Below are 16,670 nucleotides of genomic sequence, written 5' to 3' on the forward strand. Positions count from 1 at the left end.
ACTAAGTTCCTATTTTTTTAACTGAAATACAAGTAGTTTTAAATTAACTTAACTTAGCTAAATTAGCTGCAGCATCAATACATTTAACAACACGCTAAATGATAAACGCCATCCTTCATAATTACTTTTTAATAGTTGTAATTCATTTACAAATGTTGGAAGTTGTGTCAGTCTTACGTTAAGCCCATTTCTCCATCTACATCATATGATCCAGCTCCAGCACAGGCTGTGAAGTAAGACAAACGCCCATGGTCCAGATTTACAGGAGCAGGATGCGACAGCACCTGATGATCGAACGAGTACGCTGGACACATGCGATTAAAATATGACCGTTTTTAATTTACTACACATTTATCAGATTTTAAAAAAAAGTCATGAATCAAAGACAACATGAACTTTGAAGGGCACCTTCTTTTGCAGCTATAAAAGGCGATGTTCTTATTCAACTCAAGACATAATTATGAAGGGGGGGGGGGGGGGCATTTGTGTCTGGTTTAGGACACCTGTAAAAGATATATGCTGCCACCTAGTGGGCAGTTAAATAAGCTTAAGGGACAATAAACGTGTCTTAGACATGTGGGAAGTAAAAACCACTTTGCACACACTTGCATAAAGTAGTTAAGCACAACTCTGTCATCTCCACGTGAATCATAACACAGTAAAAACAGGTTAAAAACACCGTGAACCTTTATTGACAGCAGCATGTATACTTTTGTATATATCTGTGATTACTGTGATCATTTGCTGAAGCTGATTAAAAAAAAAAAAAGAAGAGGTCTAGGTGTGAGTGCCTAGCATTTATAAAAAAAAAGGACACTAAAAACAACGTATAAAAACAAGCCCATAAACAAGGGCCATTGCATTTGATTAGATAATATAAAAAAACTGAGGAACAGTTAAGATAATCCTTCATTTACCAGGCACTTTAATGAGTACACGTGACCAGCAGTCACTCGTTTGACCTCCTTTGTAACTTGTTTGCATATTTAGCTGGTTAACAGGCTGATTGCAAACCAGACAGACTGTGAGAATGAATACACAGCATCAGAGAAGTACCTTTCCATTATAGACATCGCTACAAAAACAGGACCTTCATCATAAATAAACAGGCACCTGCATGTTCTTCTACACACGAGATACAGAGAGAGAGAGGGATATTCTTGTAAGTGAAGTTAGTGCATGGTTTCTACATTATGTACACATTGCCTGGTCCACTTTGCGGCGTTTCACACAACAACTGGACCGGGAGTGGAACTGTGACTGGACCTCTAAAGACATCACACTGTAGGTCAACACAGTGATAGGATGCATCCTTGCAACTGACAGCATTGTGACGTTAACATGGTAAAGAAATACCCACTGGTAGTGACCATTAAGCACCTTAAAGTTAATACAACAGAAAACACTCAAAACATCAAGCCCACACTGGCACAGTCTTGTTCAATATATTCCTTAGTGATACGTTAGATGATTTTGTAGGTGTTATTCCTGAAGTGTTGCAATAACATTACTTTTTCAGCAAAGGGTAACAACAATGAACCTTCATGCAATCCCCATTTCACTGCTTCTTTAAAACATATACAATATCATAGTAATAGTTCAGTGGAGCGTGCACACACACAAACACACACACAGTGGAGAAAGGTGCTGCGTTCATTAGATGTCGGCAACTGGATTCAAGCAGACCTGTTAAAAATGGTCTCACTCAGTGGAAAACCCATTTTAAGTTAAAAACATGTGGGTAGCTCCCTAATCTTTAGACCATTCATCAGTCTGAGCCACTGACAGCAATGCACCAAACATCTTACAAAGCAGTTGAATGTTTCCGAACGAGTGTGTGGGTGCAAGTGTAGAGGCACTGAGGTCGCGAGGCTCCATAAAAAAACAAAAACAAAAAGAAAAAATACAACAACCAAATGCATGTCTCTGGGACAGAGTGGCTGCAGACAGGCAGGCAGGGTCACAGTGGAACCACAGGCAGGGACCTGGTGGGAGGGTCATCCAAGCTGCAGTTAAGGCAAACGTACACTCCTGGCACTGCTCACGGGGGAAGCCATTCACAAACGCACGTGTTTCCACTGATGTGGTGAACAAGTCTCATCCACACGTTCATTTATGTTTTGAAATGCATATAAAAAAATGTTTTCTCCACAACCCTCCTCCCTGAAATGAGAGACTAAAAATCCAGCATTCCTGTCTTTCTTTTGAGGGGGGGAAAGGGGGGCTGGTAAGAGTTCTCCTCAGACTTTGCTGTCAGAGGGCAGGTCTCCGAGAGCGTGGACGATATCTGTGAAGGAGGGGCGCTCCTTGAGGCTGAGCGCCCAGCAGCGGACCATGAGCTTGTAGATCCTGGAGGGACACCCTTCCGGAATGGGCAGCTTCAGTTTACCCGTCTTCAGACCTACAGGGTGGAATGATTTCGACAATTAACATTAGCAACTTTCATCTTCCACATTTCTCTTTCTGATAATCCTTTTTTTCTCCAAACAACAAGTTTCATACAGACCTTCCAGCGCCTCGTCGTCATTAAGTTTGGTGTATGGCATTTCCCCATAGCTGAACACTTCCCACATCAGCACGCCAAAGGCCCACACATCAGACTTGGTGGAGAAGTCATCCTCAAACACCGACTCCGCCGGGAGCCAGCGCAGTGGGATCCATGCCTGCCTGTAGTGGTAGTACTCGCTTCATGCACACCGACGACAGAGAAAATATTAGTCAAGTGAAAAGCAGTGGCAGTTAGAATTTATTTGTTTCAATTTTTTCATTTGTTCTATAAAAGTAATGCTTTAATGTGACCGTCGTCAAACAAACCTGTTGTAGACGTCCTTGCTCAGGCTGAGTGATGACACCTTCACACGCCTCTGGCTGTTGATCAGGCAGTTTCGTGCCGCTAAGTCTTTGTGGACAAAGCGATGATTGGACAGATGCTCCATCCCGTGGGCCACCTGGGCACAAATGGAAACCTGCAGAAAGATGGAAAACACATCATCCCCCCTGTTACTGCCTCTAATCTAAACCAATGGTTTGGATCAAGACCTGAACATGTGTTGTTTCCATGTTTTAGTGTCAACACCTGTAGTAACCATCTTCTGGATTAACATTCAGAGATTAGGTCTGATCCTATCTTATCTGTTCTTAAAAACATAAACATAACTCAAATTGCTGAGAGCTGAGCTGTGAGTCAGTTGTGGAACATGTCACACTTACTTTGGTCTTGGTGCTTATAGGTTGAGATTTGACCTTGTCATCTTTGTTCTTGGAAATTCTCAGGAACTGCTTCAGATCTCCCTGATTAAAATAAGTTAAAAAAGGAGGTTATTTAAGGGAACAATACTGTATATTTCCATGTGTATCTGTGTATTTACCAGGTCATAGTACTCTAGGATCATGTAGTGTGGCTCTGCCTCCCTACAGAGGCCCAACAAGCGGACGACGTTGGGATGGGTGAGCTTGCCAAACATTTCAGCTTCACGGCGGAAGTCGAGTTGAAGCTGCTCATCTCTGGTCTGTAAGCTCTTCACCAGCACCACGGTCTCTTCCTGGTTCTCTTCAATGCCCTTAGCTTTAGACAGCAACACCTCACCAAACTCCCCTTTGCCTGAGCACACGTTGAAAAGGTACAAATTAAACAGGCAGCACAAATATCACGTATCTGGAATTCCCAGTAAACGAGTGAAGAACTGTAGACAACTGTAGCTCACCTAAAGTTGTGAGGGTTTGTAGGTTTGCCCGAGGAAAGTGGAGCTTCTCGTTGTTAACATGGCTGTGGCGTTTTTCGGTTGTTGCCATGGTACCCATGTTGGTGAGTGCCACCTCTTCCTGGATCTCAGCAGTGGTGTGGCCATTCTGTTGAACAGCCCCTCCTAAAAAAACAACAGTCAAATGTAAATATTCATTATATTAAAAGGACACGGTTTAAGGTTTAATATTTGCTAAACATAATAAAGCATGTGTTTGTTGTGTAACCACCATCTTAACTTTTATCTTTGTGTATATAAATGTTGTCTACAGGTATACCTGATAAGCACAATACCCAAGACAGACACAAGGTGGCAGCAGATATCCTAAACATTTTAATAACGATTTGAGGACCAATAGCTTGTGTGTATATGAACCCTCCCATAACCTCTTGGCTGCTTTTCCAAATCCATAAACATTCTTCCCCATCAAGCATCAAACTCCTACCATTGAGACACTCCATCTCTGGCTCCTCTCCGTCCTGGCCCTTCTGCAGCCTCTTGGCATTGCGTCTCTTCTTGCAGTAGAACATGAGGCCCAACACAACAATGATGTAAGCCACTGCTGCGCCAACTGACAGGCCTATGGTTTGGATCATCTTGTAAGGGGCTCTGTCACCGTCTTCATCATGGGGGTGCACTGGTTTGTCTGTTGGGCAAAAGCAGGGATTAACAACAGGACCTTAACATAAGGTATTACGAACAAACAAGAGTAAACTAGGTGTCCTCTACTCTAATCTGGACTTTCGGGCTCCTTCTGTAGGGGAAAATAAATAAATATATGACACTAGTGTTAGTGTGTGGCTGTGCTTTGTTGCTTCAGTCAACACAATGAGCCCCAAAGTGTTAAATGTTATTACATCTTATTAAATCTAACGTCTGCCAAGTCCATCACCTCAGTGACAGCAATGGCCTCAGACGTGTCGTGGTTATTAGCCTGTTGAGATGGATGACGGGCAGCGACGCCGACGGTTTAATTAATGCCTTCATCTCGACTCTTTGATCCGGGCTTACGTCCCGCGTGTGCACCTTGGCTCCTGATAAAAGAAGCCTGTGGAACACTTGTGTGCATGTCCAACTCACCCACTACATACAGCTGAGCCACACGGTCTTTGATGCTGCAGCTGTTTCCGGCCACACATGTGTATCTGCCGGTGTCGTCTGTAGTGACATCTGTAATCACCAGCGAACCGTTGGGCATCTTCTGGAACCTGGAGGGAGGAGGCGTAGAGTCTATGTCAGACTGGGAAACTCTTTGCTTCATGAATTTTGATTGAAATTTGTTGATGCCAATCCACAATAGCTGAGCTGCAGCTGTGGCCTTTACCTGCGGTTCTTACTGATATCCAGCATCCTGTCCTTGACCATCCAGTGGATGTGAGGCTCAGGATCACCTGTGGCCTGACAATGCAGGATCGCTGTGTGACCTTGGTAAACCGTCGTATTATCTGGCTCCACCTTAAAGCGGATGTATACTGTATGCAGAACAAACACAAACAGGCTCATTAATACATAACATTTATCACTATGGGGACATCTGCAGTGGTTACTGTGGTTAACGTGGTCTCACTCCGCGACCCAAATGAAACTCATTACTGGACTATAAAAACGCCACTGGAGACAGTGCATGCTGCTGTGTTTGCCACCAGTTTAGAACCATCAGTGGCTGCCTACTCGTAAAACCAGTTCCCAAAAGCTTTATATGTGGGACTGTTGGCTAAGACGGTAGCATGACCCCGTCCTTTAACAAGTCCCCTGCATTCAGAATAATGAGTAAGTGGTTTTACCGGCCACGATCAGGGTGACCAATGCTCTGATCTCCCCCTGCCGGCTGTTTGAGGCGATGCAGCTGTAGTCACCGGCGTCACTGCGCGTGACCTTTGTGAAGTGCAACTGGCCGTTCCTCTGCTCCACGTGAGGTGGCAACTCTTGCCCGTCTGAAGGAGGACACAAAGAGACACAGGGACAAGATGGGGGGGGGGGTTATTAATCAGCATCTGCATAGGGAATTTATGTGTTTAAATTGATTTCATTCATTGATTTCCTATAGTTCCTTAAGAAATTGTTGAACATCCATTTCCTTATCTGATTGAAGCCGCCGTGGTCTAAAGATAAGCCAGTGGTGTGTGTACCTGCTTTAGTCCAGCGGATGGTCGGTGGCTCTCTGCCTTTGGCTGAGCACTGGATGTTGATATCTTTGTCCAGCTCCAGGCACTGAGACGGCTGAGGGGTCGGCGTAAACTTTAGCTTCTCTGAAACACAAGTTCAAAGATAGCACACATTTCACACATGGTAAACACACGAAGGCGGGGCCAGTGTCAAAGCCTCTTTTGTGCAGCTCACGCCACAGATGAAATCACATTAGGCTGAAAAATCATGTTCAGACACAGTTGGGAAAATGTGTCTACACGCACACAGATCTGATGATAAAGGTGACACCTATCAGGGGCTGAATCATATAAACAGAGAGATTGGCCAGACAAAACACTGGCATGTCAGACCATCTATCACACTAATGCTATAGGAGATAGGAATTTATCAGGGAGACAATGTGTTCAAATAGAGGAGACATGCATGATTCACAGTTAACACCTCTGTAGTCCAGAGAGACACAGGTCAAGCAGTTTCTATTTTAGGAAAGTAAAAGCCCTAAAGGCATGGCTAGATTTCTATTTTCTCCCAGCTCTCTATCTCTCACTAGCACCTCAATAAGATATTATCATTACACGTTCTTCAGTCTAAGGAATCAGGTAATGGGTGTATTCCACTGTACATATTGATTTCGAGAGCCAGCTTACCCAGCACAGTAACCTTAGCCTGCCCAGACAGCCGGCCACCCACAGTCCTGGTTTCACAGCCGTAAACATGTGCGTCGTACACCTCCACGTTGTTGATCATGAGGGTGCCGTTATGAAACACCTTGTAACGGGTGTCCTAGAAAAGAAGAGCTGTTAAGCAGAATTCTCCCGTCACAAAAACACAAAGCCCAGATTATTTTCCATCAGCTCCTCCGACTGCATGAGCGTGATTCACTAACCTCCGCCAGGATCATGTTGCCGTTGCGGAACCAGGTGACCTCGGGTTCAGGGTTGGCGTGAGCGTAACAGTGGAGGAAGCCCGGTTTGCCCTCCTCCAGCTTGCTGTCCTGGGGCATGGCAACCCACTCAGGAGCAGCTTTGGGATAAACAAGCATAAGACGTCATTCCAACAGGAATCTATTACAATTACACACACAAAGAGCACAAACACAGTACTAGCTGTATGATTGTTATGACAAGACCTATTCTAAAACTAAAGTATTCAAATTATATATTCGAATAAATATTATATATTTGAAAAAAAAAAAAAAGACTCTGTAGAACCATATATCACTCACTCGCTACGGTGAAGGTGACATTCTGCGTCTTGCGTCCAGCCTTGTTCCTGGCCACACAGGTGTAGGTGCCTGAGTCGCCCGCCTCTGTAGGACTGAAGACCAGATCCAGGCCTTCCTGGTACACCCTGCCCTCACTGGGGACCCGCTGGCCTCCTCTCTCCCACCACACCTCAGGCTCAGGTCTGCCTCGGGGCGGACGGCAGGCCACGCGCTGCATGGTGTTCGCTTCAGAAACCCTGGACATCTTGGGCACCATGTCTTCTATCTCTGTAGAAAAGAACAGTGGGAACCACAGACTTGTCAGCGGGGAGGGTTATGGGAATTACCTCTGGCCTGTGTGAGGAGGCTCATATAAAAACCAGCTACTGCTGCACAGAAAGTGGAACAGGATCTGTGATCCAAACCCACAAGACCTCCCACCACTGTGTGAACCCCAAATAAGCATTAATACTTTATTGGCCAACACTGCTATGAAAGCTGGTCAGCGGCTGCGACCTTCTACAAATCTAGGATCTAAATCAATTAATTAGACGGGAATGCACATTTCTCAGGAGATGAAAGCTGAGCCAGGAGAGGGGGAGTCCAGTGAAATGAATGAGGCGGAGTGAGGATGGAGGGACTGTTTAAACTTGTCCCTAAATACTGAATTCAGCTGTGACACAATCCCCAATAATGCCTGCAGGGATTACTTCAGATTAAGTGAATTAAGGTATTTAAGTGGAGCTGCGGTTCACTGGGTTAAAACTGCACATACAATCGCACCCTGTTAATCCAAACCCCTTGGGAGGAAAAGGGGCAGTGTGAGAGGAATCAAGTGTTCACGACACTAAAATGTGCAGAACGTTCAGCCGGGAGCTCATTCAGAATATTTGACTCGCACGCGCTTGCGTTTGAAAATGCCGGCTGATTAGAAAGATGAAAGAATACTGAGGTTTGATAACACTTTAGGCTCGAGCGGCCGTTCAACAGTTGTTGTAGTGATGCGCCTTTTTAGACCCAAGGTGAGAGACAAAAATTGAAGCAGCTTTGATGTGCCTCGACTTGTATTTAACACTAATTTCCCTGCCTGAATCAGAAGCACGACGTTATACGCACTAGTTCTGTCGTATAATGAGCAGGTTTAACAACGCTAGACGTTTTCACAACCTAATAATTACGCTGCTCGTTAGCCTGTTTGAGTCAACGCTACGGTTGTGCCAGCGGTTGCCACACTCGGAGGAGGCGTGTCGAGCTCCACAAGCAGCGGGGAACAGCTGGACTGATGGAGGAAATAATATTTAGGGGAAGCAGGAAAATGCTTCAACACAGCGAGTAGTGGATGCAGCTGGGCCGGACGTCAATAGGGAAATGCGATTATCACAGGAGAGATCTGGTGCTAAGTGAAAGAACCAGAGGAGGAGAGGGAGGGAGGAAAAAAATGAGGAGGGCAGAATAAATATGTGACCCGAATTCCCCTCTCATGCTCAGATTACAGAACCACAGGTGTTTATCTGTCACCAGTTTAACAACTGCAAGCGTGCGTGCGTGTTTTTTGTGGGGACCACAAACCATGTTTTTCCTATCAAAGTGAGGACATTGTGGACAACATGGGGACCAGCCAAGTGTCCCCACGTGTGTGTGTGTGTGTGTGCATGTGTGCGCGTGTACGTACCAGCTATGAGGAGGGAAGCCTCAAGTGGAACGCGGGACCCTCTGAGGCCGCGGCCGACGCACCTGTAGGTCCCCGTGTTCCTGGGTTTTACCTGGGTGATCAGCAGCGTGCCGTTGGTGAGCAGAACCACTCTGTAGGGAAGGAAACACATTACACACTTACTACAAATATTGCATTCCATCTTTCTCAAAGCAATAAACTCCCCGCCACACATTAATCGCGGACAGTGGGCTCATATATGTCAGTTCTCTGCAGAAGTGCAAACTATTCCCAGTCTTTGTTTTGCTCTGCCAGCAGCAGCAGATGGAGATGTTCCGCCACACAGGACAATTCAAGGAGCGCCAGAAAATGGAGGTCTACTTTTCTTGGCACACCTGACACTGAATATTGCCCCGATCCACTAAACCAAAACCATCTGCTGTTCCAAATAGGTTCAAGTAGATGCTGAGAATGTTTCCACAGGAAACAAAGAAAACTGTTCAACATGGTGAGTTCATTGAAAAGTTTGTATTCGCGGAGGTTAAAGCTGATGGTTGGTCTCTGGCAGCCAAGGGGGAAATACTGCTGCTAGGAAGCGATGGGATGTGACATGATTAAAAGCTGACCCTAATTCAGCTCTAGGGATGACGGGCAGGAAACTGGATATCCCACACAGCCCAGAAATCATGTCCAAAGACTGGATCAGTCCACTATACAGAAGTTATGTAACAATTATAGAGCTAATGGGAGAAGTGACCATGAAAAGAACAGAGAAGTGAACGAAGGTACAAATGAGGGATGTTGTAGGAGCAGGATTCATCCAGGACTGTCTGGTTCCGTGGGTTCCCTCAGGATTAGTGATATTTCTATGTCATCTTTTCTTCTCTGTTCAATAACAGATGGGGAAATTAGCTTTGGGAGCTTGTGTGTGTTTCCCCCCCAAGAGGAGAACTTTTCTCTGACAACCATCTAAGATAACTACCAACACAATGAACAAAGGCAGTGGTGTAAAAAGCAATCATTTTTACAGCTACATGCTATGGTCTCACATTCTGTGCCTACAGATTACCTCTGACCCATGGGGCAGAATTCCTCTTTCCAAAATAGCTTTGAGCTCACCTCCAGTAGGTATTTTCCTTGGTTTCACACACAAGAAGCGCATGTCACGCATTCATACATAATCTGGAGGGTTTGTCAAAACGGTGCACGTGGGAGACAGGTGACGTCCCCTGCAATACGCTGAATTATAATCAGCCTAGATCAATAAATAAAACACAGAACACCTCTGCTATGAGGTGTGTGTGTTTTATAGCCACATATATTATTCATGTGTCTCTAATCTTGGTGCTGACTCATCACCGGCTCAGTGACCAAACCCGCCTCTGACAGGCTCATTACACAAATGACTAACTATTGGTATCGGAGTCCTTTACTGACTTTTCACGCTGTGCACAATAATTATTTTAAAAATGAAACCTAGGTTCTCCATGTGTAAGAATGGTGTGCTGTGATCCCTGAGGATGACGTATAGAAATTGGTTATTACCTAGTACTTTCGTGTTCATAGGGGACATGCTGGTAAATTGATTACAGCTTGTGGGGTTCCACTGGTGGAGAGCTGCAAAGGCTTTTGTTGCAGGGTGGTGAGAAGGACTGTGTTCAAATGATGTACAGTGGAGCGCAAAGGAACTTTAAAGAGCTCTCTTCTAGTCATAACATTTTCAATGGGCAATTTAGTTGAGACAGTACACAGAACGGAGAGTCACGGGGTTCAAACACTGGATTTGAAAGAATAACTGAAGCTGAAACTTATATAATAGCAAGACATGAAAAGGAAAGCTGGAAATCATTAGTTACGGGTGCGACTGGGTGTAAGAATTAGCTTTTCAATACATTTCCTACTTTTTGGTCAAAGTAAGTGCAGACTCTCAACATACCGAGACTTGTTAACGAGCAGCTCGTTCTCGTGGTACCACTCCAGCGTTGGGGTGGGCACTGCAGTGAACTGGCAGTGGAACATGGCCTCGTCGTTCCTGTTCACCACCTGGTCCTCGGGGGAGACCACCGGCCGTGGAAAACTCTTATCTGCTCGAGAGGCAAACAAACATCTGCATGATTTCATCTGGAGGCTCTGGACCATCAAGTTCCATCTGCGCGGAGGCCCTCATGCGTCGCACCGACCAACCCTGGGCTTTATTAAAAGCTGCCAACAGCAGCGTGCGGCCGGTGAGCGAGCAGCCTTCAGGTGGCGGTGTGTGTCAACACCTCAGGGGCCCCAGGGAGACGTAATGAGGTCAGTGAACAGGCCCTGGAGCTTATCTGGACCATTATATTCTTTTTACCCCTCAGATTGTAGAATTACACACAGGATATCATCTCTCATGCTATTCCAAGAAACTGGGGTTAGAACTCAAGTGGGATTTGCTACTATGGAAACTAGAAAGTCTGCACTAGAATGGTCAGATTTATACATAACAGAAGTAACAATCACTGGTTGCATAGCATGGTCATGGTTGTTGCATTAATATCCAGTTCAATAAAAACATGTAAATAATCATAAAGCAGGTTAAGGGAAGGTAACAAATACAGCTACAGTAGCTGGTGGAGGGTTGAGGATACGGCTGCTGGCCTGCGTGAACAAACAGAAGCCCACCTGGCCCACCCAGGAAGTAGAAGGCTTTGACTCAAAAAGCCATGACAGAGCTCTGAAAACCTGTCTAAATCTGTCAGCCTTCAGCCTTTCCTTAAGGTGCAGTCCTATGGAAGAAAGGAGGGTGGCGACGCCGTAACTGGAAACTTAACAATTACCCATTCTTCCCTCGCCCAGGTGCTAACCTGGAGTCTGTGTGTGAGACGCAGGTGGCTAATTAGAGTGAAACTCTGCGTCGGGTTTCTGCACGGCACTAGTTCTGCGGCGTGTTAGAGGGGACCACGAACGAGAAAGGTCATGTTATAGGAACCCGTAGACAAATAAACCCCTTCGCTCTACAACAAACCGTCCACGGACGCTACAGTTATGCAGACAGATCAACAGAGACCCGCCTCCAGTAAGAGGAGCCTGTGTTATTGTTTGCTCTGGAGACGTTTATGATGTTTTCTGAGTGGGAGGAGGAGGAGGAGGAGGAGGGTGAAAACACTCTCTCTGGTAACAACATTAGAAACTCCATCACTTTCTGCTCTCAGTCTCTCAGAGCAATGCCCTATGGTTAAACAAGTTGAGTGGCAGGAAACACACCAATTATGTTGAGAGTGAAGTTGCTGTTGCTGCAGACGTGTCCAGCTGCATTCTTGGCACAGCAGTAGTACAGGCCATTGTCGTCTGGACTGGCACTCTTTAAGGTCACTGTCCTCTCTTTATTATTGAGCTGATGGCTCTTCTCCGTCAGCTTCACCCCATCTTTGAACCACTGGCAAGTCGGCCTGAAGGAGAGAGGAAGAGGTGGGAGACGGTGATTTAGGGAGGGACAGTAGGCAGAGTGAAGGAAGGCGTGGGGTGATTGATGAAGAGGCACAAAGGTGAGGAGCCAGGGGATGAAAGAAAAAGGTGGTCCGTGACCGTGTGGACTCAAACAGAGGAAACTCACCGTGGGTGACCATCAATATGACAACGCAAAGTAACAGGCTCAGAGCTCTCGATGTCTCCTTCTGATGCGGGCTCCTTCAGAGTCACTCCACCGCTTTCTAACCCTGCAAAGAAAGAACAGAAGAAAGTGTAAGCGGGAAGAGAGATGACGCACAGCAGGACGAGAGGAGTAGCTCAGAAGGACAGGAAGAGAAATTGATTTAAGTAGCCGTCATCTGTCCCTGTGGGGGACACAACATTACTAATAGGTGCAGTGGGAGAGCAGAGTTGAGGCCATCACTGCGACTGTCCTACCACTTGGGAACAAGGAGGCATTGGGTCAGCTGACATCATACGAATGAGCTGGACCTGAGTAAAGCTCATCGTGGACGTCTAATGACGTCTAATGGACAGTTCATGGACCGGCTTAGGAGGAAGAGAGACATTTTCAACAGTTATCATGTTTCACATCCCCCTTTATAGTGTGTAAAATGCTTTGACAAGTAGTCGTCCATCTGTTGCTCAGGATGATTTAAATCTGATCAGCGGCTTTGACATTACTCATCCCATCAGGTAACCCGACACCTGACCGACTGATCAACGGGACAATTAACGAGGAACACAGATGGCAGGAAACTGATCCACCGTTGCTCCATGAATCTTGGTGCAGGGAGAAATGATGAGAACAACGTGGTTTCTCCATTAGGATCTGATCCAGTGCCCCTGGGATTCACGTATATCACCAACATACCAACACCAACATAGCAGAAAATACTTCCCTAGACGTGGTAGCATGGTTAACATAATCGTATTTCACGGCATTAGTCTTTGAAATGTCCAAAGTAAGTATAGCTCATGCAGTAAGGCCTGAGTCGGTTAAGTTAAATGTTTAGCGAGCGATAATATATAAGCTGCGGTTGTACAAAATGCAGAAACTACATAGCTGTGCATCCACTCATTAACCAATGTTTACATATAAATCTATGGGCAATGGCTGAATCGTGTGGCTGCATCTCTGCTACTGTGCAGATCATTTATGAAATATGCATGGCACGAGCAGTCGTGCAACGTCGCGAGACGGGACGCGGAACCTCAGAAGTCCGAGTGGGCACTCGAGGAGGGCCTGTCAACGGTAAGAACGAGCCGGCGGTTCCCTGCACCCTGGGGCATCACTGGAAACCGGAACTGGACCCGCGAGTCCCCTGCTTATATCCTGCTCTGAGCCAGGCGCTGCTCATTAGCTTCACCCAAGCACCAACAACTCAGAGTGCGATAGCAAAAAGCGTTATGGATGCATTAATGCAAACATTCCAGCAATTGATGGAGAGATGATGACGGCGTCATCCCAGCTATGACAGGGCTCAGACACTCATTTGTTACCAGTAGGAGCCCAAGAGTCCGACACGGTGGGGAGAAACACTAAGCTATTGTGAAGGATTAAGATGGAATGACAAGCACCATCTGCTGTAGGACTGACAGTCCGATCCAAGCCAAACATCATTTGCAAATGAAATTGTAGAATTTGTTTTAACCTGCCTAGAGTAACAGGTGGGTGTTTCTACCATCAGGTGGTGTCAAACTGTCATCCTCAGGACATATGGCTGCCTTTTAAAGCCATTTTCTATGCTTCCTTCATAAAAGTCCATGCGTGTTTCTTCTCTCTACCGGCAAATGAAAAAAAAAAAAAAAGACTTTGACATACAGATTATAACTTCTCAAATTCTGTTCCTGTACGTCTTTCTTGGGGAAAACCCGTTGACACCTTTCTAAGTTTGTATGAAGCTTTTACATTCCAGCGGCATGAGTGTAGAACAGCGTAAAGAACCAGACAGCTTGTGTGACACTGAATGGGGAAAAGGCCTCGAGTGAATGAAAACATCCCCCGTACAGAGTGACCTCTGGCTGTGTGCAGACACCACGGCCAGCACAATCTGCCCCATGAAGGTCTCGGGTTTCCACCGGTCCTGGGCCCTTTTGTCCTACGGCGGGCTAAGACCAGCTCTTGGTGTCATTCCGTTTTCAATCTGACCTGGATTTCCAACAGCCAAGGGCTCCAACCCCGTGCTCCACTAACAGACATTCACAGTTCAGGTTTCTCCAGCTGTCCTCACGACAAACAGAAGGCGCTCTTTCATAACCTATTAGAGGGAAATACTTTGGTGTAATCCTCCTTAGAATGCATGACTAAGTGTTGGAGCAGGTCTAGCAGCTAACGCCATAATTAGGGGTGTATAATTATTATGTGGGAAGCACAACAGGAAGCCCTATCAACATGGGGATGATAACAGATGAATTGTGAGGGTGTAGTCAAGACAGATGCTCAGACTACCCATCCCTCAATGTGCCAAAAGGCAGCTGTGTGTACGTCTGCGCGTCTGTTCACGCGACCAGCGGACGAGCGGATTCGTTGCCATGGGGAAGAGGAGGGGTGGATGGTGTTATGGAGGGGAATGTTAGGGTATGATTGGACTGACAGCACCATATGGGTATGGAAATACCAAAACATGTGGCACACTGGCTTCAGACTGTAAACCTGGCTCCAGTGAAAGTAAAAAAAAAAAAAAAGAAAAAAAAAAAAGAAGTGCCCCAGCACAATCCTGGCGTGACAGAGACGGCACACTGTGTTAGAGGAGGTGTCAGATTTTATCAGCTGTGGAAGACAGAGGTCAACAAGGCCAGGCAGCAAACTAAGGCAACTCAAAGGGATGCTGCCACTGCTCTGACAAGGCAAAGAGGAGGAGGAGGAAGAAGAGGAAGGGAAGAAATAAAGTTCAACACCGGAGCACAGCCGCTCTGCAGGGAGAAGATGACGGCTGGAGCCAGGGTCATTAAAGATGAGGAGCTGCATTTCATTCAGCTACAGGAGGAACAGAAACTAACTACCAAGCTGTGGGAAATGTTGAGGGGACGGCACAACTTGGACATGCAGGGCCCTCGCTGTAACAATGTGGGCTAAGGACACGTATGATTAAACCAAGATGGCGCGTGTGTGTTTATGTGAATGGAAGACAACAGAGGCTGGAAAATATCCTCCGCTGTGGTTCTGCTGCATGTTTCCGTTCCTCCTCCATTTCCAACAACAATATGGGTCTGCATCTCGTTACTGCGTTGCCTGCAGGGTCAACAAACAGGCTGATAATAGTGATGCCTGAGCCCGACGCCTCTGCTGCATGAAGTCGGCCACAGGGACCCGGTACTCGAACGGACGGAAGGATGGGGGGGGGGTCTATTAGTGAAAACAGAGGGGGAACATTTGCTCAGGATTTGCTCATCCACTGTTGAGACCAAGATAAATTAACTTTCTCTGCAGTAGGTGGGACGGGGAGGGAGACATCTCCTCCACTACAGTCAGCGTACAGTACATATGTAAGACCCCTGGACTCCCCCCTCCCCATGTAACCCACATTTACTCCTCCACACGCAAACAAGCACACACATGAGTGAGCACACACACAGGATTAAAGCCAGAGGCGGCATTCGCTTTAAAGTCCGGCTTTATCGCTCGTTAAATGTATGTTGGGGAAATATGACAACATGTGGCAAAACACGGTGCAATCTGTCGGGGACGATCAGCCGACCTGTGTCAGGACAAACACACACAGCGTGCACAGAGATGCCGGGACTAATACGAGCGGGATTACTCCAATCTGCGTGTTGCGCTGCATGAGGTTCTTAATCTCGCAGGTCCTGGCAGAACATAAGCATAAACTGCTGTTGATATTAAGACTTCCCAACATCTAAACAAGTGTTCATATAAAGTTCCAGGATTAAACAAGTCCACTAAGATTAAAGATAACTAAATAAAAATTACCACCATGCTCCTTTCAATAAAAATTAAGCCTCCTTTAGTTGAAGTGTGTGACAGTAAGGACCTGGCAGATGATGCAGTTTATTCTAGGCCAGCTCTTAAAAACTGGTGCTTCGTGTCTAACTCGTTTTTTTTTTTTCTTTTTGGCTTCCTCTGTTTAATCTGTGGGAGAATGTCAGTTGAGCACCACTTACGCACTTGATCACGTTTAATTGCAAAACATAAAAGCGACTCCTTTCAAATCAGATGAGGTTTAGAAAGCGGATGTCTTGCTTTGCTCTGTCTGCCCAAAACATCTCAATGCTCGGAGCCTGCGCTTAACATCACACGCCACAAATAGCTCCTGGTGGAGACGCAGCATAGAGCGGGCTTAACCCCCCCCTTCCTGTCCCTCTCTATGAGGAGGTCTAAACCCTCATCTGTTCTTGTAATCAGCCTGTGAACAAATAACATCGCCGCAAAGACAAAAACCTTGTGGCTGGAAGTAGCTAGAGGACAACGTTCCCCACATGGAGCCAGCGACTCTTTGCTGTTTGTTTTCTTCTGCCAACAGCA

The 16,670-nt window shown here is 46.1% G+C and overlaps 1 protein-coding gene across 1 annotated transcript in view; it reads right to left on the bottom strand.

Annotated features, from left to right (window-relative positions):
• Positions 1-669: 669 nt before the first annotated feature.
• Positions 670-16,670, bottom strand: part of ptk7b (protein tyrosine kinase 7b) — a 48,234-nt gene continuing 32,233 nt past the window's right edge. Inside the window, exons 3-20 of the mRNA XM_029174949.3 lie at positions 12,330-12,432; positions 11,981-12,165; positions 10,683-10,830; positions 8,768-8,898; positions 7,117-7,383; positions 6,778-6,914; positions 6,539-6,674; positions 5,873-5,992; positions 5,528-5,677; positions 5,068-5,215; positions 4,824-4,951; positions 4,189-4,389; positions 3,705-3,866; positions 3,369-3,601; positions 3,211-3,291; positions 2,815-2,966; positions 2,507-2,685; positions 670-2,401 (exon numbers count right to left, since the gene is read on the bottom strand). Of these exons, the coding sequence (XP_029030782.1) occupies positions 2,241-2,401; positions 2,507-2,685; positions 2,815-2,966; positions 3,211-3,291; positions 3,369-3,601; positions 3,705-3,866; positions 4,189-4,389; positions 4,824-4,951; positions 5,068-5,215; positions 5,528-5,677; positions 5,873-5,992; positions 6,539-6,674; positions 6,778-6,914; positions 7,117-7,383; positions 8,768-8,898; positions 10,683-10,830; positions 11,981-12,165; positions 12,330-12,432 (2,822 nt within the window). The 3' untranslated portion in view covers positions 670-2,240. The remainder of the gene's footprint in view (positions 2,402-2,506; positions 2,686-2,814; positions 2,967-3,210; positions 3,292-3,368; positions 3,602-3,704; positions 3,867-4,188; positions 4,390-4,823; positions 4,952-5,067; positions 5,216-5,527; positions 5,678-5,872; positions 5,993-6,538; positions 6,675-6,777; positions 6,915-7,116; positions 7,384-8,767; positions 8,899-10,682; positions 10,831-11,980; positions 12,166-12,329; positions 12,433-16,670) is intronic.

The sequence above is a fragment of the Betta splendens genome, chromosome 15 (genome assembly GCF_900634795.4).
Source record: "Betta splendens chromosome 15, fBetSpl5.4, whole genome shotgun sequence".
Taxonomy (NCBI): domain Eukaryota; kingdom Metazoa; phylum Chordata; class Actinopteri; order Anabantiformes; family Osphronemidae; genus Betta; species Betta splendens.